Here is a 27,910-nt window from a genome sequence, read left to right on the forward strand (position 1 = left end):
CAACTGGACTTACTCACCTCGGCCTTACTGCTCGCTGGAGGAGCCTTTAAGACACAGCACTGCTCTCCTCCTCCTCGTCCTGTGTGTCTCACGTCCAATACTTAAACACTATCTACTCCTCTTCATCCCTCCCACAACTTTTCTTACTCTTGGTCACCAAAGAAGGACGCAGAGATGCCAAAAAATGGTGCTCATATGTTTTATTTGTGGGTTTTTTTGTTTTGTTTTTCTCAGCAAGTAATTCAGCAAAACTCTCACACTAGTGGTCGCCAGTCCACAGCAAGAGACAAACAATATCACTCAAGGTCACTGATGTCAACATTTTTGGTACTTGGTCTTTGTTCACAACCACAAGCCTTAGTTTTCAGAGCTCACATAATAATTCAGATTTTTGTTCTATCTGTGGCTGGAGGTGAGAGCGGTGTAGTGCGGGGACTAGCAATACTAGGCAGTCAGTGACTATGGTCAGTAGAAAACAGCACCATAGTAATATCCCTCTCGACGGCCTTGGCCTGTGAATGTTATATGTTTTCCCTTCTTCCTATTACTGGTCTTGATTGTTTTTTGTTTTTGGCTCATGGATTCAGTTATTTAGTTTAGCATCGGGTGCTTTTTATACAATGATTTATCTTTTTCTTTCTTGGGTTTAAAAAAAAAAAAAAAGCCACTGTGTCCTGTTTGTATTTGTACTGTTGTGCTCCCTGCTGGATCAGACAGGCATCCATTCATGGTTGCTTCCACAGCACCTTCTCCACCCAGCATGTGCAAAAGCAAAAAGGGTCCCTGGCCAACTCACTTCCACAAAAAAAATATTTATTTTTCCATTGTATTATACTTGGGTTACATTAACTATTTCGTACATTGATAGTGATGAGGAAAAGGAAATATTTGCACATTTATCTACTCCACGTGGCAGCTGAGTAATAAAGATATTAAAGAAAGAGAATGAGAGAAAACCTCATCGTTTTTGTGTAAAAATGTTATCAACTGTGCCAGCACACTCAATATGATTTTATTTTTTATATTTTTTTAAGTTTCACCAAATAAAACAGGATCTAACTTGCAAATTCTCAACCTGTGTATGGTGACGCTGAGGGTCATATCAGAGAGGACATCTCTCAACCTTGTTTTCTTTTGGCCTGAAGCACAGATCAGCCCTCTGTGAGTGTGTTGTGCCATTTTTCTTTTTTCCTTCCCTGGTTTCCAACCATTAGACTGATGTATTTCTCGCTTTGGGTGAATCGACTGCACACACTATGGCTTTTTTTTTTTAATGGTATTATACAATCAGGTGTTTAGTTGGTGTCAGAATCACTGTCTAGATTTTCTGCCTACTTTTTAAAAATCATGATTACTGACCGATCAGTTCATGTGTCTGAGATCTAGTGTAATTACATCGAAATGGATGCATCCCCGTTTAGTTGCACCAGTAATGTTTACTTTAAAGCTTCGGCTGTGGTTGGTTGGTCAATCATTTAGGGAGAAACCAGAAACGCTGAGTCACAAATTCTCATCTCAACACTGGGTGCTTTAATCCAAAACACACCGCCTCGCCACTCTGCCTCTGTCGTCAACGACAGGAGAAAGAGAAAGAGGTTCGTTGTTTTTTGGGGGAGGAGGCTGACGAGTTTGTTTGGCGCCAGGTGCTCGGATAAAACACACAAATCGGCACCGGGAAGTGGCAGCATTAACTGGCATCTTGAAATGATTTGGATTGAGTGTTGGGAACTTATTTTCATATAGTAGATGGCTATTAGTCTTGCATTGAAGCATCAGAGTAGTTGATGACAAATTTAACAGTAAGATTCTACTGTAGGTGGAATAAGCTTATGTGACTGTCTTTTATACACAATGTTTTGATTGTATGTGTTTTTTTTAAATAAAAAATTAAAAAAAATCTCTTTAAAAGTATTTGCTGCTGAATTTTTCAATTTGTTGGGCACACAGTCATCTGTCGTGTTTAGAAGGTGGGTCATAAACATCACGCCCCAAAGATTCAGGAGGTTCAGGATACAGGGGCTGTTCATCAGTGGTGATAGACAGTCATAAACATGATTGTGCCATTTGCAACGGCATTAATGCACTGGAAGCCAGAGTGAGTCAGATGAGGAACAAACAAGGATGAGCTTTGACGCACCGAGCTCTGCCACACCTAGAAACTGCAGAGACACTGGAGAATAGCAGGAAATAAAATGGGTCAATGTAAAAAGGATCCAAAAGGGGACAAAGCCGTGGCTATCACACTTAATTACTTTGGATTGTCCAGTGCTGCTGATATCAATTGGCTTAAAAAGGGCCTAGTTTTACATTAGTGGGAACAGCAATGTGCTGACGTTCATTTTCTGGATTTGGTGGGAAATATGAGGTTCACTTGTTTTAATTCTGCTTCTTCAAAATTATACATGTGGTGGTCAGTTTTGGGATTGTTAAGACTAAATATATTTCTAAATGCAAGTCAAACTCATGTTTTTCATCAGATATTTGAGAATCAACAAGATACTACAGGAAAAGTACATGATCCCTATAAGGCAATAAGCAGAAAACTTTCACAGGGCTCACAACAGACATCTAAATACTATACTATATACTGTATATTATATATGGCCCAAACAGGATAGGGAAGCTAAGACTTAAGATTTAACAGGACTTGCTTTTACTTTCAATAAGTCTCTGTGTCCTCTGTACCTGAGAGTAACTACATCCAATTTAACTTAATGCTTGAAACACCAGCAAACTTTTAAATCTTACTAATTTGTTTTGTTTAAAATGAAATGTAAATTATAAAGTATAATTAGTACTTTTTTGTTTGTTAGGAAATATTAACCATACTTGAAAACAGCAGGTCCTCAAATCTAAAAACCAAACACTGACAGGACTAAAAGTCCACTTGAAATTTGAATAAGAAAAAAGGCTGGTTGTTGAAAGTACATTACAGAACAACAGAACATTAATCATATTGGGGCACATGTTTAAAAAATGGATTTATTTATGACCACTGAAAGGGTATCTGTAAAGAGGTTTGTGTATTTTGATGACAATGTTGCCCTGATACCAAGCCTTGGTATGATGGGGAAACAACATTTGATTAGGAGATGCAATCCAGTAAAATCATTGAAAATGTGCTTATCCTCCATAAATGAATGAAAAATGTACAAATGGCTGGCCTTGCAGTAGCAGTGTTACTCAAAACAGCAAGAGAGAAGTCCAGACAAAGCACAGTTGTGTTATATTTATTATCACAATAACACAACAATCTGAGCAACTACATCATAACAGGATTATTTGACATTCTCTACTGGTGAAACATTTCCTTAACGACACACAACATACCCAGAGGTTCAAGATAGATACATCACTTTAAAGCTACATGATATCGCACACGGCATCTAGATGTCCTCGATATTTAATTGGAGATTCACAAGCATGTCTGGAACACCTTATCTACTCAACAACAGCTATGTGCATTTACATTGTGCTTCAGTCTCAAGATTTAGTGTGAGCAGCCCACATATCCAAACCTGTGCTTAAAAAAGTCAATACATGTACTGTAGCTATGCAAATACACAACAAACAAACATACAGGGAACAAAGTGCAATAAGTTATCGCCTGCTTCGTAGATTGTTCTGTATAACTGAAATGTGCAGTAACATCGTTTGCACACTGTGGCGGGCAAAATCCTGACAGAACTGACATCCACTACGTCCACTACAACAAGCAACTGTCACCATGTAACATATTAACATGTGAACACAGTTTATTCAAAATTGATGACACAACAGCCAAGGCTTTCTTCATATGGCCACCAGGACACAAATCCTTGTGATGTTTCTCTGATGAGAAATAAGAGAATATACAGGAGTAAAAAGAGAAGTGTGGTTCACTGGTTTCTGTCATTATATTATGATTTTCACCCTTTCTTTACATTATATAATCATTTTGACCCTTAAAACATACTTTCTTAACCAGCTTTTTTTTTTTTTTTATCACGAGTGGTGGGTTCTTGATGATAGCAGATGTTGCCAGATAATTTTCCACACTTTCACATTTCTTTTCATTAATATTTCATGTTCAGAAAAACACTTTTCATATGGACTTGATATTTTTATATCTCTATCTCTCATTCTTTCCTTTTTTAAACATGCTTTAGCATTCTGCACCATCACAAAAGTTTTAGGACAGTCTCACACAGACCTGAACCTGGCATCTCTTGATTCTCCCTTTAAAATCAGATGTTTACACTCACTGCAAAACTTATGACAGCATGGAAATATCACAGCAAAGTTAGGTGATGTATGTCTGGTTTCCTATTTCTATACAGTGAATACACAAGTATAGCTACGTGCTGAATTTTACTCTACAGAGAATGCTGATTCACAAAACAGCCACAGGGGGGTTAAAACCCCTCGGAAACATTAACAATTCATCATTTTTCAAACTTGATCTAAACACAGATTTCTGTCGCCAACAGGTGTTTCAGAAATGATGTTTTATATAGTTTCTTCTTGGAGCTATAGAGAATTATAACATTGCGATGTTCTCCTCAACAGGGGACCGTGACCTGTGCAGAGTCCTGCCAAAACTGGGCCGAAATGGCAGTAAACAAAGTCCCTCTGCTTTAATGAAATTCTCCGTGCTTTGAAAAAAGTGGGCTCCTAGCATTTCTTTCCTTTTCAAAAGTCTTCATCTTGAAAGGGTGACGACAAGCTTTGCCTCCAGACCCCTTTCAGTTCTGACCTTTCACGATCTTTCATGTCGTAAGCAGGAGGGATTTCAAAGCATTAAACAACACTTTCTATGCCAGTGGTTGTTTGTTGTCGTTAAAACTTCCATTTGTGCCTCTGCTTGCAGAGCACCATGCTGAAAGCCTACACGCCTCCCTGTGGGCACGTCACTGCAGCTACACCAGGCCAGTCTGCATGTGGACGTGTAGAGGGTAGGGGTGGTAGACGAGTGGAGGCTGGGCCTGGGTGATGAAGTAGCTGCTGTAAATGGGCTCCGTCATGTATGGAGCCGGCTGATAGAAGCAGGTAACGTTGGCCGTGTTGGGGATGGCGTTCTGCTCGCCCAGCACCCTCAGAGCCAGCACTGTGATCATATTGAGCGTCTGTCTCCGCTCGTGTCCCATTAAACACACCGTGCTTTCGTCTATGACGCGCCGCAGGGTCATCAAGTAGTCGTACTTGCTCGCCTCCTCGTTGCCAATGAAATGGCACTGCAGGTAGGCCTCGATCTTCCGCTGCTGCTCGCTCACGTCAGGGAAGTCGATGAAAAAGCGGGAGCACATGTACCGCTCCAGAGACTTGATCTCTGTCTCGCTGGCTGGCCTGAAGTTCCTCACCAACAGGTCGCTGTATTTCAGCAGGCCCCCTCCTCGTATCTCCTCCGGGTTGTGGGTGGCAATGAGGTGGTGGCGGAGGTGGTGCATCGCCTGCTCAAAGTCTCCGTACATGCACTCTGCTTCCACAGTGATAGTGGGCTCCCCCGCTGCTCCCATCCAGGAGCTTGACCCACAGCTGTTGGGGACCGAGTCTGTCAAAACAGGTTTTTGCTCGTCCACCTGAGGCTGTGTGGTGGTAACTGCTACAGGTGTGTGGCTCTGAGTCTCTGAGTCAGGGGGCATCTTTGAGTGTTTTGGCTTAACAGATTGTTCTTCGCTTTTGTTTGAACCAGTCCCATCATGAAGTGCACTGGCTGGACTGTCTGAGGGTACAGATGCTCTCACAGTTCCCACAAAGTCCTCTGACTTGGATGCTGGTACATTTGAGCAAGGAGCTTGAGCACCATCCAGTGAAGGAGGTTTTGGCTGAAGTGGTTTGGGTATTTCTATGGGTGGAAACAACTGTGTCGTAAGATCTGACAAATCAGTTAGTAAAGACCATTTTTCAGGCTTAGTGATCATCTTCCGTGACATTTTTCTTTGTAATTTTGGTGAGGGGCAAAAGTCTGGCACAATGTCCTGTGATGTGCTGCAGGTTTTCTTAGCTGGAGGGGGGAAGGAGAATTCAAGATGTGAATCTTGTCGGTCTGAAGTATTTTCAGTTTTGCAGATTACAGGGTCTACTTTAAACTGAGCAATTTCCTCACAACGAACTATTTCCTGTAGAGACGACTTTTCCATAAGCGTTATCGACACAGGCTGGGAAGCTTGTGATTCATGAAGCTCTTCATTACTCTGCAGCTTTAAACATGCATGTGACATCAGCGGATCTCTGACCTCTGTAAATAAAGTTTTAGGGGATGAAACTAAAGAATAAGCGCCGTGAAACTGTTCTTTCTCTTCTCCGGTTTCTTCACAAAGCTCAAACACAATGTCCTCCTCTGAATGAACATCCTCGATGCCATCCACCTCCTCCTGCTGCAAGTTACTGCTCTCCGGTTCTGACACCTGCTGTGCCGCATGATCTCCATCGGCATCTTCAGTCTTTGAACGTGGAAGATCTTTCTCAAGCACAGAATCTGCTTCATTTGGACACTGACTTTCTCCACCTGTTGCCATTGCAGAGTCTTTGTCATTATCCTCTTCAGGATCTTGAGGTTTGCTAGATTGCGCTTGCTTTTTGTTTTCATCCACATTGTCTCTTTTAGCCATGTTCCCAGCATTCAGCGCCAACTTTCCTCCTTGTTTCCTTTCAGTCTCCCAGTAGGACTCTAGCATACGGTCTAATATTATCTGGAACGAGTCCACGCTGAACTCGAACTGTCTTCGAAGGGAACTAACAAACCTGAGCCCCACGGTTTTAGCTCTGTTGTTAGACAGTGAGATAAGGCTCCATCTGTCATGCTCATTGAAAACTTTCACCATCTTTTGCACATATGCTTCCTTCATTGTCAGGCAAGTAATCTTCCGCCTGTTAACTCCACAGGGGAGAAGGTCTCGCAGGCTACCCAGCACCACCTCCTTAATCACCTGGAAGTCCTCCTGTCTGGGCAGCTCGACTCCAAAAATGATGTCTAAATCACTATAGCCCAGGCCATTATCCCTCACCAGGACATGGCTGGCAGTTGCACCATTAAGGCGTATATCTTTCACCTGGATGTCTCTTTCAACCAGACGATCCTTCACCACACGAATGATGTCTTTTGCTCTCACCTGCAGTGTAGGAAAGTTTCCTCGTCCGTGGATCGGGATTATCTCTGTCAAGACCTTGTCCAGAGCTTGGACTTGCTCAAGGGTCAAGTTGTGGAACCTCTTCTCCGTTTGAAGCTCCATCATCCTTACCTGTGAAATAGAGGTCTGACATGTGTATTGCATTATGGCTAGTGTTGTAATCTAAAATAACAACTTTTCTCATCAATGCCTAAGAAAGAAGGCCTTGCCTTTCTGTCTTCTGTTCAAGACGCCCTTTGCAAATGGTGATGTTAACAGAAAACACATTTTTTTATTTACATATTGTATCATTCTCTGTATCTTCCCTTTTCTATAACCTTATCCTTGAGTGTATTTTCCACTCATTTGTTTACTTGAAAGTCTAGTCTCTTGAAGGCTTGGCATTTGGCCTTTTGTTTTTGTCTGATCCTGAAATCCCAAGAGCACAATTACATTCAGACAAATCAGAATACCTGTGCTGAGGGCTTTTGTCAAAGACGTCTTCATTTGGCCCTCAACTGTGACACTATTTATCGGCTACATTTGAAATTCAACATCAACCATTAAGGGCAACAACATACTCAAAGAGAGTTCAACAGACTGAGGATGTCTCTGTGATCAACTTGTTTGGCGTTCTACCACTAGGTGGCATCAGTATTATAACACATGGTGATGTCGAATACATGCCATTTAAAGGTGGACTTATAATTACAGCATGAAAATTAAAATGTGAGCTTAATTTAGTTTCTTAAAATTGATCAATGACAATGTAACAGTCAATAATAACACATTCTTTCTTCAACTAATCCAATGAAGTAGATAAATTAGTATTATGTGGCTGGTTGACTTGTGAATAAAATGAACGTGGTGACTTTACAGGCCCTCCCAGAATGCTTTGTGAGGTTTGAACTTTTTTTGGCTGAGAGTGAGACAATACATTCCAGCAGGGCTGTGTATGTCATTACTGTTTCTCATGCTATTTTAGTCGTTTGTCAAACAGGATTTTGTTGAATTTCTTCCATGATCATCCACCCATATGCTGGTTACAGGTGACTCACCTGTGTGTTATTCACTGGCTGTCAACAAACAGGAACAACCAGGGTGATAGAAGAACATATCTGTTCCTACTGCATCTATGCGTATGAGAACTCTCTGTCTAAAATAAGAGCATTGAAGCCTGTTGTGACAAACTCCATGATGCTGTGGCTCTACACTTGACTGGATTAATGTTGCTATTAAACAGCATGCATTTGACTGAAGATGTGTTTATTCCTGCTGTTATAATGTGACAACATTGTATTTATAAGAGGGAAAAGCATATACGTCATTATTAATGCTCGCTGACTCACTCACTATTGAGGAAAATGTCACAATTTTGGCCTATTGCTAGGCGTTCAAGGATCTTTACACTCAGATAAAACAGTAGGGATGAGGGATCAGTAATAAAGTCGGATGAATTATATATTTTTCTTTTTTGTCTTTATGTTTTAGTCAGCACTACCCTATCATTTTTTAAAAAGGGGAAGGGGATTCAAATGTGCTCATTTCTTCTGTTGGGAAAATAATCTAGACACTGGTTGCACTGCTACTCCATCATAACAATTGGCTACTCAAATATGTTTTATTCTATGTGAATCAATACAAATTTGTTAAGCTTGAAATAAAAGATGAGGATGCACCAAATTTTAATAACATCATCATTATGAATTATTACCTATTTTGTGTATAAAACCAAAGGTGATGTTTTTTCCTTATTGCATTTTAGTATTTTCTACAGTAGTTTGGATGATAACAGAAGATAATGTTACTGTTTCAAAAACTGTATTGTTGTTTTCAAATGAACTCCAAAAAAACAGAGCCAGAGTGAAAAGAGCTTCATGTAATAAATAGTTTATAATAGTATGTAATAGTTGCTGGTTGATTTTATCTGTATAGTTTTCAATGTGATGTACTAGCACTTGGTCGTGTAGAGTGCAGCTACGTGCACAGCCTGCTGCTTGCAGAGCCTGTGATAGGATTTGGCGGTCATCATCAGTGTAAATGCTGTCAGTGGATGACAGTATTTCGGGTGCACACAGGGAAGCGTGGCCCACAGCAGCCTCTAGTGAATCTCACGGGTTACATCAGCTCGGTCCTGCAGCAGGACTGCTCTCCTGCCTCTTGGCTTCTTTATAGATAAGACTATATGAGTCATACAGCCACTGAATGAAGCATCACTCGCTGGCTCTCCTGGATTCTTTCCCTGTGCGCAAAAAACGACACTAAATGCACCACTTCAGGTTGCGTTTAGGGTCGTGACTTTCAACAAATGTTTCATCAGTATACGCCTGCATGGTCACATTACACGCTGTTTTATTCAGCCTAAAGATTGTCGTGATGTGGAGACATGTATGTTGATGGGCATTTTCAAAAGCTGCCATGGCCATCAACATTTTGCACAGACTGTTCTAGTTATTCAATGTTTCACCACAGCCATTAGCCTATACAGTATGTTGTTCTCTGAACTCAAAATGTTGCAGACTAACTAAATCCACAATTAGTTCAAAATAAGCAAAGAATCTGTATTTTGTATTACTAGTATAAATGCAGCTCACAAGTTGATAACCAGCCCGAGGAAATGAGCATGCTGATATTGTGGAAGAAACTGTCTAATAATATACTGTAGAGAAAAAAAACCAGAAAGGTTATCTGCGTTTGGCCAGAATGACACACAACAGTCGCACAGAAAAAGAAAAAGAAAGAGAAAAACTCACCTGGTTTGTGGGTAAATTAAAAACGGAAAGTAAAACCAGAGCAGCAAAAGAAGAAACAATAAATAAACAGTGAGGTACCCAACAGGTTTAAATCCGACCCTGTTGGAGAGGTTGATGTTGAAGTTAACGCGGACAGTTTCCTCTCAGCACAGGAGCACTGTTTCCATGGCAATCAGGCGTCACGAAATTTACGGTAAATCACGACGCTCGTGCTCTTGTCAAAAAAAAAAAAAAAAAACTACCAAGCGACGACCACTCAAGTTTTAAAACAAGCAAAATTATGTTTATCATCGGAACAGTTTTGATAAAGTTTGACTTTTTATTGGTGTGCCGCACCGAAATGTCATGCTGTATGTATACGTACTACCCGGCGTGCCACCGCACTGCCGAGGTTTGCTGTTGCGGGGTGAACATCACATCAGACGGAGTGAGTCATCCTCTCTCCCCGCCGCCGTGGTCCACACACCGTAAATCTAATCATCAATCAGCCGCTTTCACCGCCCACCACTCCGCCGCAAAAACATGGGTTTTAATAAATAAATATCAGACTGTTGTGTTCACTCACATATAAACAACACCGAGGACGCGGAAGAATGACAGACGTTGACGTTGTCGTGTTTGAACGTTAACGGTTAGTTGTTCTTTTTTCCCCCTCTTCTCCTTCTTTTCATTCACATTTTGCGAAGGGGCGGGGGAGGGGGGGGGCAGCTTCCTCGTGACGTCGAATGGAATACCGCCACCACGTGACGATGACGTCGTTCATATTTTGGTAAGACACCAGGAAGTGCGAGAAAAGGCGAAGAGCGCAACCACCGAGAGAGAGAGAGAAGGAAAGCTGAAGTTTCACGGACAAGTTTTGGCATTAGTGAACTATCTGTTGTCCTCTGTCCGTTTAGATTCGACCGAGTAACCGTTTGGTTTCGCGAAGAGCCGCCTCAAGATGCCGAGCATGGAGAGTATCCTTTTAAAAGAGCGGTGAGAAAAGGAGGAGGCGAGACTGTGGTGTAATGTCAATACGAGGGCTCAGCGAGCGACCACAACACGGTGGGTTATGACAGCGCTGGTTTAGATTTATTCGTGTCAGACAACTGAAGCGACCATAAATAGTTAGAATATAGCCCAAAGACACAAAAGGTGTATTTTGGAGTAACATTGACGCTTCCTGATCGACCACAGGCGTCGATAAGTAGGACCGAGTCGAGTTTAGGGCCTGGGAAGCTAATGGTTGGAAATACCCAACAACAGAGACAGGGTAATGTTCACTTTAAACCAGGTAGTCCAGTGTGTTACTTAATACTCTTCATAATGGAGGCAAATACTCGTGTGTGTCGTTTCTGGTAACCGTGTCATGGCCCTCCTTGATTTAACACAACACTATTAAGGTTTCACAGTAGGCTAATCACTGAAGATTAAAAGGGAAACTCTAATGATAACAGTTACATAATGTGGATGTGTCTCTGTCTGCAGCTATTTTAAATTGCAAACAAAAGCTTGACAGATTTTGGATTTTTGAATCCAACTTTGAAATTATTATTTCTTTCAAAGATTTTCTTTTTTCTTGTCTTTATATTACAGAAAAAAGAGTCTACATATTTATATTTTTTTAGGCTGATATATACACTGAAATGCCAGCATGGTGTATTTGTTGCCCTACTGTAAAAGCTGTTAAGGTATGAATATACTATTAGACATCTGGTCAAGACTTCTTGACACTGAATGGGCCTAAAAAGCTCCAGGTTCAAATAATGTTTAATTTTAATTTATTGCAAATGTGTAGAGATTCTTCAATTGTTCTTTTAACGATTGAGATGTCTAACCTTGAGGTAACAGCGCTCTCTTTTCCAGATTCACAATCTGTAATTTTTTTATAGACATAAAGATAGAATAAAAATATTAATTGAATAAAAATATGTTTATTAGCTGTTGCTTAGCAGCCTGACGTGGCAAGATGTAAATAAAAGCAGGTACATGGAATTTTATAGGGACATGACAGAGGAATTGTATTTAATGTGGGTGCATCAGGTCTCACACCTCATCCACTTTATGTGGTCAGCATCACTGCCAACAGCCCCCTGGATCTGATATTAGATACTGTAGCCATCTCATGAATTGGTGTAACCCTGTGAATAAGGTACACCACTCAAGTACAGTGTAAACTGAAGTGATAGAGCATTGAGGCAATTTAATACTTTAAAATGCTGCTTAAACAACTTACTAAATGGTCATTGTTGGACTCCTTGCTCTTGACCAAACACATTTCTTACAGGATTTCAGTTGAGACAACTAAGATAACCACTGCCATCCCCTCATGCCAAACCCACAGAACAGTCATATTTTAACTATATTATAAGTAATTGAAGTGGTCATCCCAACGTTCCTTGTCGTTTGTTTGTTTGGGATGTTTTTTTTCTTTAACTGCACATTTCAGAACAACTCTTCAATTTAAAGTTTGCTGCCAAAGAACTACAAAGAAACTCCAAGAAATGTGACAAAGAGGAAAAAGCAGAGAAGGTTAAAGTCAAGAAAGTAAGTTGCACTTTCACACATCCACTCATCAAGACAGCACAAGACTGATGCCCACACTTAATTTTGTCTCTGTGGTCTCTAGGCCATCCAGAAGGGGAACATGGAAGTGGCCAGGATCCATGCAGAGAACGCCATCAGACAGAAGAACCAGTCTGTGAACTTCCTGAGGATGAGCGCTCGGGTAGATGCAGTGGCAGCAAGGGTCCAAACTGCAGTTACAATGAACCAGGTACGTTGAAAACAGAGTCACTGCAAACTACTGTGGGCTGAGAAAACCACCTACAGGCTGTAGGTTGGCATTTCAGACTTTGGAGAGCTTGATTTTGTCATTTCTTTATTTCTTTTTACAGGTCACAAAATCTATGGCAGGAGTGGTGAAGGGCATGGATTCCACCCTGAAGAGTATGAATCTGGAAAAGGTAGTGTAATGTTCACACAAAAACGTTATAATCTTTTGTCTTTGAGTCATTCAGCAATTCATCAATTCTCTCTTTTTCAGATTTCAGCTCTCATGGACAAATTTGAACACCAGTTTGAAACTCTGGATGTTCAGACAGCCCAGATGGAGGACACCATGAGCAGCACAACAACACTCACAACACCACAAGTACATTTCTCTGCCCTTCTCATAATCTTTCTTGTTATCTAGCAAGCTGATTTAAACTCAAACGCATTTACTGTATATCTAATGTATAAAATGTTGACTGGGTTTTTCAGAACCAAGTGGAGGGATTGCTGCATGAAATGGCAGATGAAGCAGGGTAAGCTTTTAATTTGTCTCAATATTGGTTTTGAAATAATGTTAGCTCACATACATTATCTCATTATCTCTAACACCATAACAAGCATTGACTATGGTCTTTTGGTTTTTACCTGATCTCCTTGCACTTACTGAATACATGTGGTACTAAATGTAGAAACATGGCGAATGCATTCATAGAGTGCCGGTATACATCGAAGTGCCTAGCTGTCATTGCAATTAATCTGAAAGCACTAGTCAGTACATTGTAAGCAACAACACTGCATCTAGTGTAAGAGTCTGTTTTAAATTGTGGTGTGTGTATCCTGTTTTAGATTGGACCTGAACATGGAGCTCCCTCAGGGACAGACGGGATCTGTGGGTACCAGCGTTGCCTCTGCAGAGCAGGTACACTATCTTTCCACAATATCCTTGTTTTACAGTCCAGTCACCCGAGCTTAAGTAGCTTTTTATTACATAAAAACCTCACTCCTGTTACTGCTACATGGACATGATTACTTACACAGGTTTTTGTGATTCCAGAAATGCGATTTAAAACTGTATTTGTCAAACAAAGATTTAGCCAAAAGCCTGATGTAATGTGTTTTCCAGATGACTTGTGTTCATTTTTGTCCTTCTTTTTATGCCTGTCTTTGCTTTCTCTTGTCCATAGGATGAACTTTCTTCAAGACTCGCCAAACTCAGAGATCAAATGTGAAGGACATCTGCAGTGCGCTAAAAACACCTGTACACTACCTGAACATAAGTCCCAAACACCTTTTTGAGTTATATCATATCTCTCTTCTTTACATCTATCTGTCCCTCTTGAGGAGCTTCTGTGTCTTTTTTTGTTTGTTTTCTCATGATCCTTGTTGGTTCTGTGTTGATGATGATAATAACCTCAGTAATAAGAATTACTGTTTGGACACCTTAAATAAATAGAGGTGCTGGGTATGGAAGATGTGTGTATTCTTTAAGTATACATAATTACCAATAAAGAAGATCTAATTTAACTTTATTGTTAATGATGGATTCTTAAGAATGGCACACATTAAAATAATTTGGATTAAACCAATTATGATCCTGTATATTATATATAAATGTACTTATGGTGGTTAGGCTTAAGGCTTTGGATGATAGAATTCAGTTTTTGCATGATTGCAGAAAGTGTATATGCATTTTCTCTTCCTGGTTTCAGAGTGTGAAGACCTCCCTCCCATACTGGTGAATAGACTTCTTGAGTTGATATGTTGTATTTTACTTCTGACAAAGGCTGGGTGACTAGCCCACGTGTTTGTCTGGTCATCTAAAGTGTTTTCACTGATTGCTTGGAAATGGGTTACAGCTGGGAGATTACACACAGAAAGTAAACAATAAAATTTTATAATACTTTTAACTCTTTGCCTTTTCAATTAATTTCTAATTGACAGCAATTTGACATAAATCTCTGCTCTTTCTGTAGTTAAATGTCTATTTTGAAAAACACATAATGTATACCTTAGCCGCTATCACATTGCAGAAATTGCTGTGTATTTTTCTGTTGCAACAGATTTGCACTTAAAATCTGAGGTGAACAGGAGATGAAAGTTCATATTGACCCCCGAACATCTGACATTAAAAGTGCAGTCAGTAGTGACCATTCACATCCCTTGAGAAATATGGTTCAAACTGTTAAATATGTAATTTGCTCTTTACTTGTCTTTGTGTGAGATTTATTTCTGACCACATCATTGCCAGTGGCAATGGCTTAAGAGACAACCGTTACCTCTCTCTCATTCTCTGTGTTGCCGCTGCGATCTTGATGATCGTAACTCCCTTCAAGGAGAAGTCCTTACTCCGACACAACCATTGAATTTCCTGCTCCGCTGCATGCAGATGAAATCGGAGCTAATCCATCACTGTGGGCTTTTAAATGTGATTTTCTATGCAAGAAAAACATCAGACTTTTCTTATCATGTTTACTGAGAGATTTGCATGAACTGCAGGGCTACGAGTAAGCTGTTATCATATCTGGTTATTCAAGTGTTTCATGATTTCAAGAGTCTGTGCATAAATATGCAGAATTTACTTAATTAAGGACAGGCCTTTGATTTCCCCCTTTTTAGTCTGAGGATGTCGTCCTGCTATGCACCAAGACATTCATACCATGTTTCATACCTGTGATCTACCTGTATCGATGCATGAGAAGTCTGTTGACTTCTTTTACAATGAATGAGGCCTTGCTGATGTTGAATTTGTAGTTAAATCATGCATTTATCTCCCTCTAGTGATCACAGTAAGACCCAACAACTCAGTCATCAGCTGGAAAAATACAGAAAGATATTCTGTCACAACAGTCTTGCAATATTTAATGTATTGATAGTTTTATCCACCACAAGCAGTTCTGTCGGGCAGACAGATTATTTTATTTTAAAACTGGTTTCAGTGGTGTGGTAGTCTGTAAACTGACACATGATTGACACCATAGACGTATTATGAAACCTTATACATCCACCACGATTGTCACATGTTGTTGACGAAGGAGTGACTCTATAAGGAAACATGTCTGTTCACTACCCTCTGGTGGCCCCAGTCAGGAAATGTTATGTAGCACTGCATTAACTTCAGTTTATTTATGGACCCCACTATGTGAAATGCATTAGTACTGTAGTCTTGACAACTATTTCAAAATTAAGTGAAAGCAAAAAAAAAGAGAGAGACTTATGTTAATAGAAGTTATGACTACCTTCAAATGTGTATCATTTCTGCTTCTTTTAAATTAATGTAAATAAAGTGCTGTTGTTGTTAATCCTTTTCTTATTCATCTTGTTTTTTGTACTAAGATGTATCACAAAAATAATTCAAACAACAGCATGGAAGGATTTATGTCAGAAAAAGTAAGAACCAGCAAGAGCTTTATTAACAGACTAATGCATTTCAGTTTATGAGAGAAAAGGACAGTGAAGACTCAAACCCACACCCTGTTGGTCAACTTTGCATAAAAATATTTGCAACATGGAGTTTAAAGTTCTAAATCTAAATGTATTATCTATAAAAACTAAAATCTGTCTCTGAAAAAAGGAAGCGACAGAGTTTACTCCCTGTGTACGGTCTGTCAGGCAGCTCCAATCCTGCTTTCAAAAATCTCTTAAACAAAAGACGTCGACGCTATCGACTGCTCTCACCCGCATTATGATTTATTTATCTCGTATTGACTAAATCTAAACATAAATATTTACTCTGCCAGTGAAGAGGTGAAAACAACAACAACAACCTGAGCTGTGAGACAAAACCCGGGGCACAAAACCCAGTGGTCATCTCATGTGACTGTGGCGTAAACAGGAAGCAGCTGATCCTGACTTCACTGCCTGCTTCCCCCTAAGTAATGTGTACAACTATATTCTTTAAAACTAATTCAAAAACAGACTCTGAAGCTGCTTGGATAAAAGTAACGCGGTAAGTCGACGATACACCGCTGTATTTTTAACCTAGACAGCTCGGTAGCTAACTAACCTGTGTAGCCTGGCTCCGCTAGTTGACATGTATCTGTCGTGGTGGCTACGTTAGCATTAGCTTAGGTGTTTATCCGGAGCAGGGAAAAGAGTTAAATTGACATTTAAAAACTGGTTATGGATTATTTAGTGCCCGCAAATTTAACAACGAAGCTAAACATTTACACTTGTCCATTAATTGGGGCTTTTTAAACGCGTCCTCCGCTGTCACATGTGGTTTTCTTTCGGCTTCACCAGAGCTAAGTGGCAGCTAGGTGAAAAATATTTGTGTTTTGCTCCGCAGCTGAAGCAGAGGGAGAGGAGAGCTGCTGCTGCAGACACCGACTGAAGTCACCGGACCTGCAGCTCACAGAGATACTCCACACCGTGTCTGCTGAGGGGGGATGTCAAGCACAGCCATGAAGAAAAAGGTGAGACACAGCCAGCCAGTCTTTCATTAATATCATAAACTGTGGTGAAGTATAATAATAAATCATGTGCTGCACCTTAGTATAATCTGGAGGTGCTGGCACTGTTTCACACATCTATCCAATCCTGCAATTTTGAAAGCATTTAGCTATTTTCCAATCGAGTAAAATACCTCAGGAGTCTGGGTTCATAAATATGGTCCAATCCAGGAGTGTAAAACTCATTTTAGTTCAGGGGCCACATAAAGAGCAATTTGATCTCAAATGGCCGGGCCAGTAAAATAATAGCATTATACCCTATAAATAAAAGAGAATTACAAAAAAAAGAGCGTTGAATTTTCCCTTTTGTTTTAGTACATTATTAAGACGTTCACAGTTAATGAATTATCCTTTTACAAAACATGAACAACCTGAAATTTCTTGATAAAAAATATGTGCGATTTCAACAATATGATGCCTCTTCTGTCATCTATGTAATTTTCACACTTAGCAAATTCATCCTGAGGGCCGGATTTGACCCTCTGGCGGGCTGGTTTTGGCCCGCGGGCCGTACATTTGACACCCCTGGTCTAATCTGTTGCACATGTTCTTTCAGGTGCTACTGATGGGAAAAAGTGGGTCTGGAAAGACCAGTATGAGATCAATCATCTTTGCCAACTACATAGCTCGAGACACACGCCGCCTTGGAGCTACAAGTAAGTGCACCAGATATAAAGAAAGTTGCCATCTGAAGATGCTTTTTATTTATTTATTTGATCTCCCTAAAAAAATCTTGTCATTTTATGTTTAATGCAGTTGACGTGGAGCACTCCCATGTGCGATTTCTTGGCAATCTGGTCCTAAACCTGTGGGACTGTGGAGGGTAAACAACTCTGCGTATTTGTTGTATATAGACAAGTGATATGTTTTATGTCATCTAATCAACTCCTGTTAAACACTTCTCTTTGCTCCTCTCCACACGCCAGACAAGACACGTTCATGGAGAACTACTTCACCAGCCAGAGGGACAACATTTTCAGAAACGTAGAGGTTCTTATTTATGTATTCGACGTCGAGAGTCGTGAGCTGGAGAAAGACATGCATTACTACCAGTCGTGTCTGGAGGCCATCCTGCAGAACTCCCCTGATGCCAAAGTGTTCTGCCTGGTCCACAAAATGGACCTGGTGCAGGAAGACCAGAGAGATTTGGTGAGCTTATATCCAACATTTTATACACCATCAATCTATAATACTGATCCTCTATTACCTGCATGATGTTGTTTTTCTTTTTCATGTCATGTTCACACTTGCACCACAAACAGTGTAACTACTGCCCTCCTTTGGTGAAAGTGGTGCTCTTTCTGGTGCCAGTATGTTTAAGTAATTGTAGCTTAAAATGATGCCTCAGAAAGTGAACATAGATAAATAACTGAGGAAATAAACAAATGGTAATAATGTGAATGTTTTACCTTTTTTTTTCTAGAAGGCTTACAAAGGTAATTTTACATAGTAAGTAACATAAAATCAAAGTGGTCACTTATCAATGACCCTATAAGCAATAGAAGTATCCTGTGATATTACATCTAAAATATTATGGCTGTTAAGGCTGCTTGCAACGTCATGTATGCATCAGATCGCATGTTGTTGTTTTAAATATGAAATATTATTTTAGCATTAGCAGCCAGAATGAATTTTAATCGGCATAGAAAATTAAAGAAAAGCCTCGATATGAAAAGAGACCTTAATTCTTCACATGGCTGTAAAAGATAAACTTAATATTGTTGATTTTATCCTATTAATCATTTATATTTTTAATAGACAAGGTTCTGTGTAGTTAATTTGTGTTTTCATATGATTTGTGTCCTTGGTTTCCTGTGACCCACTAAGCTGACTGGCGGTGTGAACTGTTTTTATAGATCTTTAAAGAGCGAGAAGAAGATCTGAAGAGACTCTCCAGACCTTTGGCCTGCACATGCTTCAGGACATCGATCTGGGATGAAACCCTGTATAAGGTTGGGAATCTGCCGGACTGGACATTGAATCCTTAATAAGTGGATGAAGTTGATAAATCTAAAAGACATTTCTATTCTTCGTTTCCAGGCCTGGTCCAGCATAGTGTACCAGCTCATCCCCAACGTCCAGCAGCTCGAGACAAACCTGAGAAATTTTGCACAGATCATCGAGGCAGATGAAGTCCTTCTGTTTGAGAGAGCCACCTTCCTGGTGAGAGCAGCTGCCTCCTCTGGCACCACAGCATCTGGGCAGAACATGTGGATCTAGAAATCAGAGTCATTTCTTGTTATTTTTTACACGGTGTGTTTTGTGAACGCAGGTGATCTCCCACTATCAGTGCAAAGAGCAGCGCGACGCTCACCGGTTTGAGAAGATCAGTAACATTATTAAGCAGTTCAAACTCAGCTGTAGGTAAGTTCAAGCTGCTGACACACAACACAGTAACTTATCTTTGATGAATAAAATAAAAAAGTTATTTAAGTTTAAACCAAGTACTTAAGTTTTAGAAAAGTATTTTGGTTTTTTTCACATATTTTTATGTATTGATAACTGTTCTTTTAATTCTATCACCGAAGAATAATGTATGGTAACTTATAACATTATAATAATTGTAACATTTATAAATAAATAAATGAAATGACTCTATAAAGGGTTAAGCATTTTAATCTTTTTTTTTCATGTTTTTATTACAGTAAACTTGCAGCCTCTTTCCAAAGCATGGAAGTGAGGAACTCTAACTTTGCGGCCTTCATTGACGTCTTCACCTCCAACACATATGTCATGGTCATCATGTCAGACCCGTCCATTCGTAAGTAGTTAAAATAGCCATTGTCCACCTTGTGTGTGTGTGTGTATAGTTAACAAAAACCAAAGAAAGATGATAATAATTACAAATTATGTTTTATTTTCTAGCATCTGCAGCCACTCTCATCAATATCCGTAATGCTAGGAAACACTTTGAGAAGTTGGAGCGGGTGGACGGACCCAAGCACAGCCTGCACATGCGAATGCGCTAGCTGGCACATTTGTCCCAGTGGATACTCTTCAGCCAATCAGTGCACAGACCACAGATGCCATGTTGCGGTCTTCCACCTCCACGATACATACGAGCAGCCCTGCACCGTTTTTTCCTCTATATCTTCACATTCAATCACAGTTATTACGGGAGAAATCATATGGTCTCCTACAGTATCTTGAGCAGTGATGCGTTCTGTTGAAATATTTGTCCTAACTTGACACATTAAAGAAAAATGAACAGATGTGTTTACTGTGGAGGCGGCTACCTTTGCTGTCACACTTTGTAAATACAGTAAATACATTCACTCTGTGCGGTGTGTGAATCCCTGTGATCGGGGGATGATTTCTCCAAATTTGATTTTCAGATGCAGTTTGTAAGCTGTTATTCTTTGAACATACAAACAATATAGTTATATTCAAGAAAATATCATTTGTAATGTGTTTTTTTCTGGTCCGTGTTTACAAAAACATTACATTTGTGCTACATGTTATGAACAGATGTACACACTGGTACATATTTACTCCAGTAAACACTGTCCTGCTCTGATAAAGTTCATGTTATTTCCTCCACTCATGCACATAAGGCCCCATTGACACCGTGCACCAGTTGTCCTGCACACACGACACATGGTGGCAAAAGTTTGATGGGGTGGGGTGGGGGTGGGGGGGTTGCTTGGAGCTGAGGGGGGAGGGGACGAGTGCACCTGTTCAGTGAGCTGAATGGAGTTGACAACAGTGTATGTGCAGATGGAGCGGTGTGTTCACTTCAGTGCACATGAGCATGACAAACAGCTGCATGTAGTGCACACTGATTTCTAAATCCCTATGTTGGTAGGCTTTATATAACTTTGCACTTCAATAGACCCCAAACTTGTCTGCAAATTGTAACTTTTTATCTACTATGTTAAATGTCCATGACTACAAATGCAACAAGGAAGGTTATACGAGTCTGACACCCAACAACTCAACTAATCTGTTTCATCAGGACTGTGTGGGGTTGTTCGCAGCTTAAAAACCTTTCATCAGATAGTGATTCAAATGTTGCTATACTCTGATTGGTGCATGGAAATACATGACATTACTGCTGCTTACCACATCTCAATGGACTGTGTCAAACACTTCACTTGTTGACATCAAAAATACATCTCATAAATTCTACAAATTCCTGTTTAATATAATTTTTTTAAGTGTCACATGGTCATTATCTATGAAACACTAACTGAGCTGTTGCTGCCATAGTTTCTAATGCATTTCAATTGTTCTTTAGGCTGACTCTTACGTGAAAATGCAGTACTACATTACATTGTAACGATGTTCATGAATCTGAAAACATTCAACTTTTCACCCAAATGTGGGCCACATCTTTTCATCTCATATTAAGGTTTATTTAGGCCAAGATTACAATTCTCATGTGCTGCTGACAAAACAGTTTAAAGATATGACTCCAGATCAAGAACTGGATCGGCCATTCCTTTCTAATCTTGTACAAAAGTGAGACTTAACAAACATGCATGCTGTCTGACCAGTCTGCAGAAGGTAACTAGAGATTTTAACACTTTATCCCACCCACTCCTTCAGGGGCTGCAGGGGATATGCACTCATTACCTCCTGCCTCTTTATTATAGCCAGCTCTGCTGCAGAGGCATTGTTCCAGCTGCGCTTATCATCACTGCTCATGTGGTTCACTTGTATCCTGGAATGTGCAGGGCTGAATAACTGGAAAATCCCCGGTCCCTGAATTCACATAGTTGAGTTTGTAATAGAGATGGGAGGAAGTAAATGTAAACAAAGACAAACAGATTTTAATAAAAGACTGGCAAAGTCAACTTAAAAGTAAATAAAAAATATCACACAATCAAGACACAGTCAAAAAATAAAATAGAAACAACTGCAATTTTCAGGTGAGCTGGTCCATGAGAGTTAAAAATAATTTTCAGTGGAAGTGGAACCCAATGTCCCACATACGGCAACATTTGGTATGATAATCATCTCAGGATCTCTGACTCCGATCTAACCTGGAAGAAGAGAACACTGGAAAATAATTGTTTGTGTATGTGAGCCCAGCAAATCACCTTCTACCATCTCTCCTCGGATGTTTCTCCCAGGAGAGGCAGCAAGAGACGAGGTGTTCAGAGCACGAGGACAATATATGTCAAGAGAACTGAATCCCTCTGCTGATGCAACCAAACACGAGGTGTTTACGAATGACCCCAAAACTCTTAACAACCTGCACTTTTCGGAGCTTTTAAGGTAAGGGTTCGGAATATTTGCCGATTGTTTTTTTGTTTTATTGAAAAAGTGACATTTAAATTTCTTCTTTAACTTTTCTTTGCGATGTGTATCTGGATACAGCATCGTTAGAGAAGTAAACACCCAATTAAACACACCCAACTCCCCGCTTTTGGCACAGTTAAGAAGCCAAAGACTGCATGAGCACAGCAGTGTTGTCAGCTTTCTTTTCTTGTTTATTGGCTCACAGATGCCTCTTTACACTCAACTAAACTGATAAAACTTTGTCTCAAAGGAAGTTAAAAAGGATGTGATGAGGTTTTCCTACTCTCTTAATGAGTCTGAATCAAAGTACTTCAGGAAATCTCAGATCTCCTCAGAGGGACTGTTAATGTTTTGTTGTTGGGCTCTTCCCCTCCTCCATTTGCACATTATTACAATGTGGAGAGCCGTCTCTATGGGCAACAGACATGGGGTCTGTTTCATTGACCGTGTCTGCGTATGCGTCCATGTCCTGGTTTGCATCCGCGCCGCAGTCCATGTGATTCAGCAGCCGCTCCAGCAGAGTGATGCGCTGCTTCAACCGCTGCTGAGTGTGTGTGTATTCACTGAGTAGACGGGAAAAGCGAGTCTGAAGTGTGTCCAGAGAGGCCTCCAGCCTCTCCACCTTCTCCTCTGTGTCTTCTTTCTGCAGCCCGCCGCTCTCTACGTTCTCGTCCAACAGACCCTCCTTCATCAGGATCTCTCGCCCCCTCTCCTCTAGAACGGTCTTAGCATCTGGGTACTCGGTAACTGCCTCCATCAAGTCGTCCTTGGAGAGGCAGAAGAGATCAGAGTAACCCAAGCTGCGAATGTTGGCTGTCCGACGGTTTCCCATTTTACTGCCTTTTATGTTCAGAATGCTGATTTCCCCGAAGCAGCTGCCGGCGGTGAGGAGAGCGTACTGTGTGACCCCGTCATCCGCCACCACAGCCAGCTTCCCCTCCTTGATGATGTACATCTCCTTACCGATGTCGCCCTTTCTGCAGATGTAGTCTCCCGGGCTGAAGACCTGTGGTCGTAGTTTCAGCACGAGCTCCACCAGCAGTCCCGCCTCGCAGTCCTGAAAAATGCGCACTTTCTTCAGGGTCTCCAGGTGGACGTTGATGGCGATCTCAGCCCGCAGTTTGTTCGGTAGGTTCTTCAACACCTCCTGCTCGTCCACCGCCTTCTTGTTGGTCCAGAGGTAGTCGAACCATTTGATGACCCTCGTCTCCAGTTCTCTGCTGACTTTGCGGAAGTGCATGTAGTGTTTGATGGCATCGATCCGGGCTTGAAACTCAGCACGGGTAGCGTTCATGTTGGCGATCATGGAGCCAACGTTTCCCACGATTGTGGCAAAGATCAGCACCCCGACGAGAAAGTCGAACACCACAAACAGGTACTCTTCGTCTCGTACGGGTGCAGGCATCTCTCCAATGGTGGTAAGTGTTAGAGTCGACCAGTAGAGACAGTACACGTAACTCCTGGTCAACGAAGAGTACTCAGGTTTGGAGATGTTTGGGAAAACCCAGGTGTCCGAGCCAAATCCCAAAGACTTGGATATTGCGTAGTAGATGCAGGCGTTCCAGTGAATGATGACCAGGATGTAGAGCACCAAGTTGCAGATGCGAAAGATGTTGGGGTAGTTGGTGCGTGTCTCGGTGCGGTCAAAGAATTCAAACATGCGTGGGAAGCGCAGCAGACGGTTGAACCTGACCTGTGGTGTGTGGATGCCAGTGGAGATGTAGATCAGGTCAGTAGGCAGGATGGACAACACGTCCAGCTTGAACTGCAGCGTACGGACGTAGCTGTCTCTAAGCTTGACGTGGTCCTTCACCAGCAAACCCTGCTCCAGAAACCCTGAGAGAAAAAACAGATTGAGATGTCAGATAACAAAGGGTAATATGAAAGGTGTGACTTTATCATCCTCCTATTGTTTTCATATTGTTTCCTATCATTTTTGTTCCTCGTCTTAATTGTGTTCCCCATTCTACTTTTAGACTCACTGTCACACCCCTTCACTATTGCCTTATTTTACAGTTTTATTTTTACACTCTCTTCTGTTTTAACTCTCTTATCCCATCTTTTCCTATCTTATTGTAGCTCATCTTATCTCATTTTGTCATGCATACCCCCCTTTTAGTTATTTTATCTAATTAACTGCATCCTGCATTTTAATTTGAGTCCTCCTGGTCTCAATTTGTTGTTGGGTTCTCGTATTGCCTGTGTCGCTATTGCTTGAATTGGCCATCTCCCATGGTTTTATGGCACTGGTTTGTTACTAGTCGTCTGTGGTTGCTATACTGTATGTTGTTTTTGTCAAGCACTTGGTAAACTTGTGTTTTTAAAGGTGCAATATAAATAAAGTTATTATTATTACAGGGGTTTACTCTCTGGCCTTCTAAGGACGACCTTTTAATGCGTCTCAATCGAGTCACTATCCTCATTTACCTTCATTTACCTTGTTTCCAGCAGCAACAGGCATCTCACTTCAGTGAAAATCTCTAATAAGCAAAAAAAACTGGAGTACTTGAACCTTACAACTTAATATGACCATGTGGACAGAAACATTACTCAAAATACCGGTAGTTGATGGTGTCTGGGTGTAAATAGACAAACAAGGTGATAATTTGTCAGTAATGACAGACCCAAGCGACAGAAGTAGTTTAAGCTCAGACTCACCTCACCTGCCTTAATTAGTGTTATGTGACTGACTTGTGTCAGACATCATGTGACCTAGATGACTGAAAATCTCACCAGTTATAAATCATTCTGCACTTTGGTGTAATGGTGCTGCTTCAAATGTTTGTTGGTATTGTAAAATAAGCCATGAGAAAAACTGAAAGTTATGGTCTCTAATAACACTCAGTCTGCACATTTGAGACACAGCACTTCACCATTGTGTCTCGATACCAGGGGCCATATATTTAGAGGTTACCTGTGCGAAGTCGGACACAAGTGTCCATAATGTACACAGTGTCAGAGACGTAGTCCAACACCAGCCAGCAGATGTAATTGCCCACCTGTAGCTTGTCAAAGCACGCCCTGCGGATAAAAACAGAACAGTGATTTACTGCTCTTGCAGAAGAAATGGACACTGCGTCCGTTCACTTCATCCATCACCAGTCTCTGGAGGCTGCAGGGCAAACAGATAACAACTGTGGTCTTATTACCTTGCGACAACGAGGAACAGGTTGTACAGCACCGCTGTGGCGATGACAAATAACCACCGGTAGTAGGCATTGTCGGATGGGGACACCACAAACAAATCCCACTTTTTCCTGAAAGCAGGTGGAGACATAATATGTTTCAGTGAAGTGGTGCATATCACTGCAAATATATAATGCAATACTTCTGCAATAAATGCCATTATATTATTCAACAACTTTTATTATGGGGTAATTCCTAAGGGGGTTTGATATTGTCTTGCACTGTATTATACCAGCTTACATTATGCTGCACTTACACACAAAACAACATGAGCTATGACCTTAAAACTAAAACAGAATTCAATCAAAACCTCTGAATGTAGAAAATGCCTAATTTCTCAGACCTTTGAGGCCTAATTTTTGCCCTGAAGCTCTAAACACCCATCTGATCTGCTCTGTTGTGACCTCTATAAACCTTAAGCCTTCACATGCTGTGTTGTTGTGAACTGATGAGCAACGCTCTAACTTTTAAAACATGTGGTATAGACAAATGATCATCCAGTGTAATGTACTGTAGTGTTCATCAAAGTGCATAGTCATGGTTCAGAGTGGTAGGCGGGCGTACTTCAAGGTCCCTTTGGCATTGTTGCCGTTGGCGTCTGGTTGTGTGTTGCTGGTGCGACTGGGGGCCGTTCTCAGCTCGGGGCCACGGAAACGCTCCAGGAAGGAGTCGGGCCGCTCCTCCTCCTCCATCAGACTCCTGTGTGCCCATTCCCTCAGCCTCACCACCAGGCTCACCAGTCTGACACACACATCGACAAAAAAAAATTAAACATCATGTGTGAATTGGAGCCTTGGTCAAAACAGCTTGTAGAAGTTGCTTATTAAAAGCAAAAATTATAAAAAATAAAAATAAAAAATAAGTGTAATTACTGTACAACCACAACAGAAAGAGGATTCACCAGCTGCAGTGGGACAAATAAAAGGATGATGACAAAAATGACTGATTTCTTTTCCATCAGGAAACTGAAATAGACGACTGTGAGACTGAGATTTGTTTTATTTTTGACTAAAACAGTCGGGTTCATTGAAAATATTGTATAATATTTGGCCTCTCACTGGTTCAGTCCATTCTGCCATTGAATCTAGTCAAACTCTGTGAAACATCCATCAAGAAAAGGACGATTGTCTTGACATCTAGAAGTTTTCTCTGTATTTTTCTGTAAAATATTTGGATCTCTACATATTCCTTATCACACAAATGAAAAGTACCCTTTCCAGAGATTTTCAGGCTATGAACCTTGTAAAACACTTGATTCGTGACTAATTTCCTTGTTTTTTTTAATGAAATTATTGCACTTTTTGTCAACCTTCTGGGAAAAAGGCATCTTAAAGGTCATCAAGAAAAAGTTTAACACAACGACAGAACAAAGTAGACAATATTTTTCCTTCTCCCACAACAACATCTTTCTCATCAAGGCACCAAGAAAAAAGTTTGAGCAAAAGATTTGAAACTTCTAGGGAAACAGTGACAATAAAGCATCAGTGGTATTTTCTGTATCCAAGAGGCAACACAATAACACAACACTTTCTCTGGCAGTTTCTGAGACTTTTATGAAGGCGGCAGTCACAGTTTTTTTTTTTTTTTTTTACCTTGAGATAGCTCCATTCCTTTGAAAAGAATTTCTGGAGTTTCCTCCGTGGGGGTCGAGAGCAGCGACTCTCTGCAGCTCTGAGCACGTGTCATCACAGACAGACGGCACCCTGGGAGAAACAAAGTAAAAACAATTTCAGAAAAGGACCAAGATGAGCTTCTCTCAAAGTGCATAACAATAACACATGACGACATCGCCCTCCTTCCTCACCTGCTGAGAATACTCTCGGCTCTCTCGATCTCCTCCTCCAGGGTGGTCTTCACCGACAGATTGTGGGGCGACCGGCCCCTCTCGGCCGCCTGGCCCGTCATCTTCAGATCGGACTCTGTGGATCAACACTCACATTAAAGACACTCCTTCTTCTCCTTCTTCTTCTTCTTTATCTTCTTCTATGTGACTTGAAGAGCTGAACATGTTTGGGGTCGACTTTTCACGCAGTGACGCTGTGGCGGGAGAGGAAAGTTTTTATAGTTCAGTGGCAGCCTCAGTGTTTATGGTGCGTATGACATAAACAGTCAGGGGACAGGGGGACGACTGGGATTGTCTGCCACGGTCCCTGAACTGGTCCATCATCACACAGCGGGTGGTTACTGTGGCGACTGAAGCAGCTACATGAGAAACTCAGAGCAGTCACATGCAGACTGTTGTAAATACTCTTTAAGGTGGTGGAGGTTCATCATCTGCAAAGAGCAGCATCCCCCCCTCCCAAAAAAAAACAAAACATGAGGGCAGTGAACCACTTCCTCCCCCTGCAGCACAGACAGGTGATGAGATGTTTAGACGACTGTTACCATTGTGTGACTAATTGGTGGATCATTAACGAAAACACACACACACACACAC

At 40.9% G+C, this 27,910-nt stretch overlaps 4 protein-coding genes across 5 annotated transcripts; 2 read left to right on the forward strand and 2 right to left on the reverse strand.

Annotated features, from left to right (window-relative positions):
- Window positions 1-4,687: 4,687 nt before the first annotated feature.
- Window positions 4,688-10,059, reverse strand: LOC146974382 (terminal nucleotidyltransferase 5D-like). 2 transcript variants are annotated; one of them, XM_085797653.1, is made up of 2 exons: window positions 9,842-10,059; window positions 4,688-7,220 (listed from the first exon to the last, which is right to left on the reverse strand). In XM_085797653.1, the coding sequence occupies exon 2, from the start codon at window positions 7,212-7,214 to the stop codon at window positions 4,899-4,901; it is 2,316 nt and encodes a 771-aa protein (XP_085653779.1). In that variant the 5' UTR covers window positions 7,215-7,220; window positions 9,842-10,059; the 3' UTR covers window positions 4,688-4,898. The 2 variants fall into 2 exon arrangements, with proteins under 2 accessions (XP_085653779.1, XP_085653780.1); XM_085797654.1 differs by lacking the exon at window positions 9,842-10,059 and adding an exon at window positions 9,204-9,333.
- Window positions 10,060-10,612: 553 nt separating this feature from the next.
- On the forward strand, window positions 10,613-14,502 carry chmp1b (charged multivesicular body protein 1B). The gene is made up of 8 exons (XM_085797658.1): window positions 10,613-10,797; window positions 12,270-12,367; window positions 12,450-12,596; window positions 12,718-12,786; window positions 12,867-12,974; window positions 13,085-13,128; window positions 13,442-13,514; window positions 13,780-14,502. Exons 1-8 carry the CDS (start codon window positions 10,782-10,784, stop codon window positions 13,822-13,824), a joined length of 600 nt encoding a protein of 199 aa, XP_085653784.1. The 5' UTR covers window positions 10,613-10,781; the 3' UTR covers window positions 13,825-14,502.
- A 1,923-nt stretch (window positions 14,503-16,425) lies between these two features.
- rraga (Ras-related GTP binding A) lies at window positions 16,426-20,438 on the forward strand. Its single transcript, XM_085797657.1, has 10 exons — window positions 16,426-16,541; window positions 16,881-17,007; window positions 17,600-17,699; window positions 17,800-17,866; window positions 17,970-18,192; window positions 18,900-18,995; window positions 19,084-19,206; window positions 19,316-19,407; window positions 19,689-19,804; window positions 19,909-20,438. Exons 2-10 carry the CDS (start codon window positions 16,981-16,983, stop codon window positions 20,010-20,012), a joined length of 948 nt encoding a protein of 315 aa, XP_085653783.1. The 5' UTR covers window positions 16,426-16,541; window positions 16,881-16,980; the 3' UTR covers window positions 20,013-20,438.
- A 2,027-nt stretch (window positions 20,439-22,465) lies between these two features.
- LOC146974385 (cyclic nucleotide-gated cation channel-like) lies at window positions 22,466-27,477 on the reverse strand. The gene is made up of 6 exons (XM_085797655.1): window positions 27,278-27,477; window positions 27,066-27,176; window positions 26,038-26,214; window positions 25,437-25,544; window positions 25,202-25,308; window positions 22,466-24,123 (listed from the first exon to the last, which is right to left on the reverse strand). The coding sequence occupies exons 1-6, from the start codon at window positions 27,376-27,378 to the stop codon at window positions 22,631-22,633; spliced, it is 2,097 nt and encodes a 698-aa protein (XP_085653781.1). The 5' UTR covers window positions 27,379-27,477; the 3' UTR covers window positions 22,466-22,630.
- Window positions 27,478-27,910: the final 433 nt, after the last annotated feature.

Source organism: Trachurus japonicus, chromosome 14, assembly GCF_045865225.1.
Source record: "Trachurus japonicus isolate A0001 chromosome 14, Traja_1.0".
Lineage (NCBI taxonomy): Eukaryota > Metazoa > Chordata > Actinopteri > Carangiformes > Carangidae > Trachurus > Trachurus japonicus.

Coding starts and splice junctions, on each gene's coding strand:
- LOC146974382 (XM_085797653.1), bottom strand. CDS start 7,214: ATGATGGAGCTTCAAACGGAGAAGAGGTTCCACAACTTGACCCTTGAG.
- chmp1b (XM_085797658.1), top strand. Junction 13,129..13,441: donor GAAATGGCAGATGAAGCAGG/GTAAGCTTTTAA, acceptor ATCCTGTTTTAG/ATTGGACCTGAACATGGAGC. Junction 13,515..13,779: donor GCGTTGCCTCTGCAGAGCAG/GTACACTATCTT, acceptor TCTTGTCCATAG/GATGAACTTTCTTCAAGACT.
- rraga (XM_085797657.1), top strand. CDS start 16,981: ATGTCAAGCACAGCCATGAAGAAAAAG. Junction 19,408..19,688: donor CAGTTCAAACTCAGCTGTAG/GTAAGTTCAAGC, acceptor TTTTTATTACAG/TAAACTTGCAGCCTCTTTCC. Junction 19,805..19,908: donor CATGTCAGACCCGTCCATTC/GTAAGTAGTTAA, acceptor TTTATTTTCTAG/CATCTGCAGCCACTCTCATC.
- LOC146974385 (XM_085797655.1), bottom strand. CDS start 27,378: ATGACGGGCCAGGCGGCCGAGAGGGGCCGGTCGCCCCACAATCTGTCG. Junction 25,545..26,037: donor AATGCCAAAGGGACCTTGAA/GTACGCCCGCCT, acceptor ACCTGCTTTCAG/GAAAAAGTGGGATTTGTTTG. Junction 25,309..25,436: donor CTGTTCCTCGTTGTCGCAAG/GTAATAAGACCA, acceptor TTTTATCCGCAG/GGCGTGCTTTGACAAGCTAC.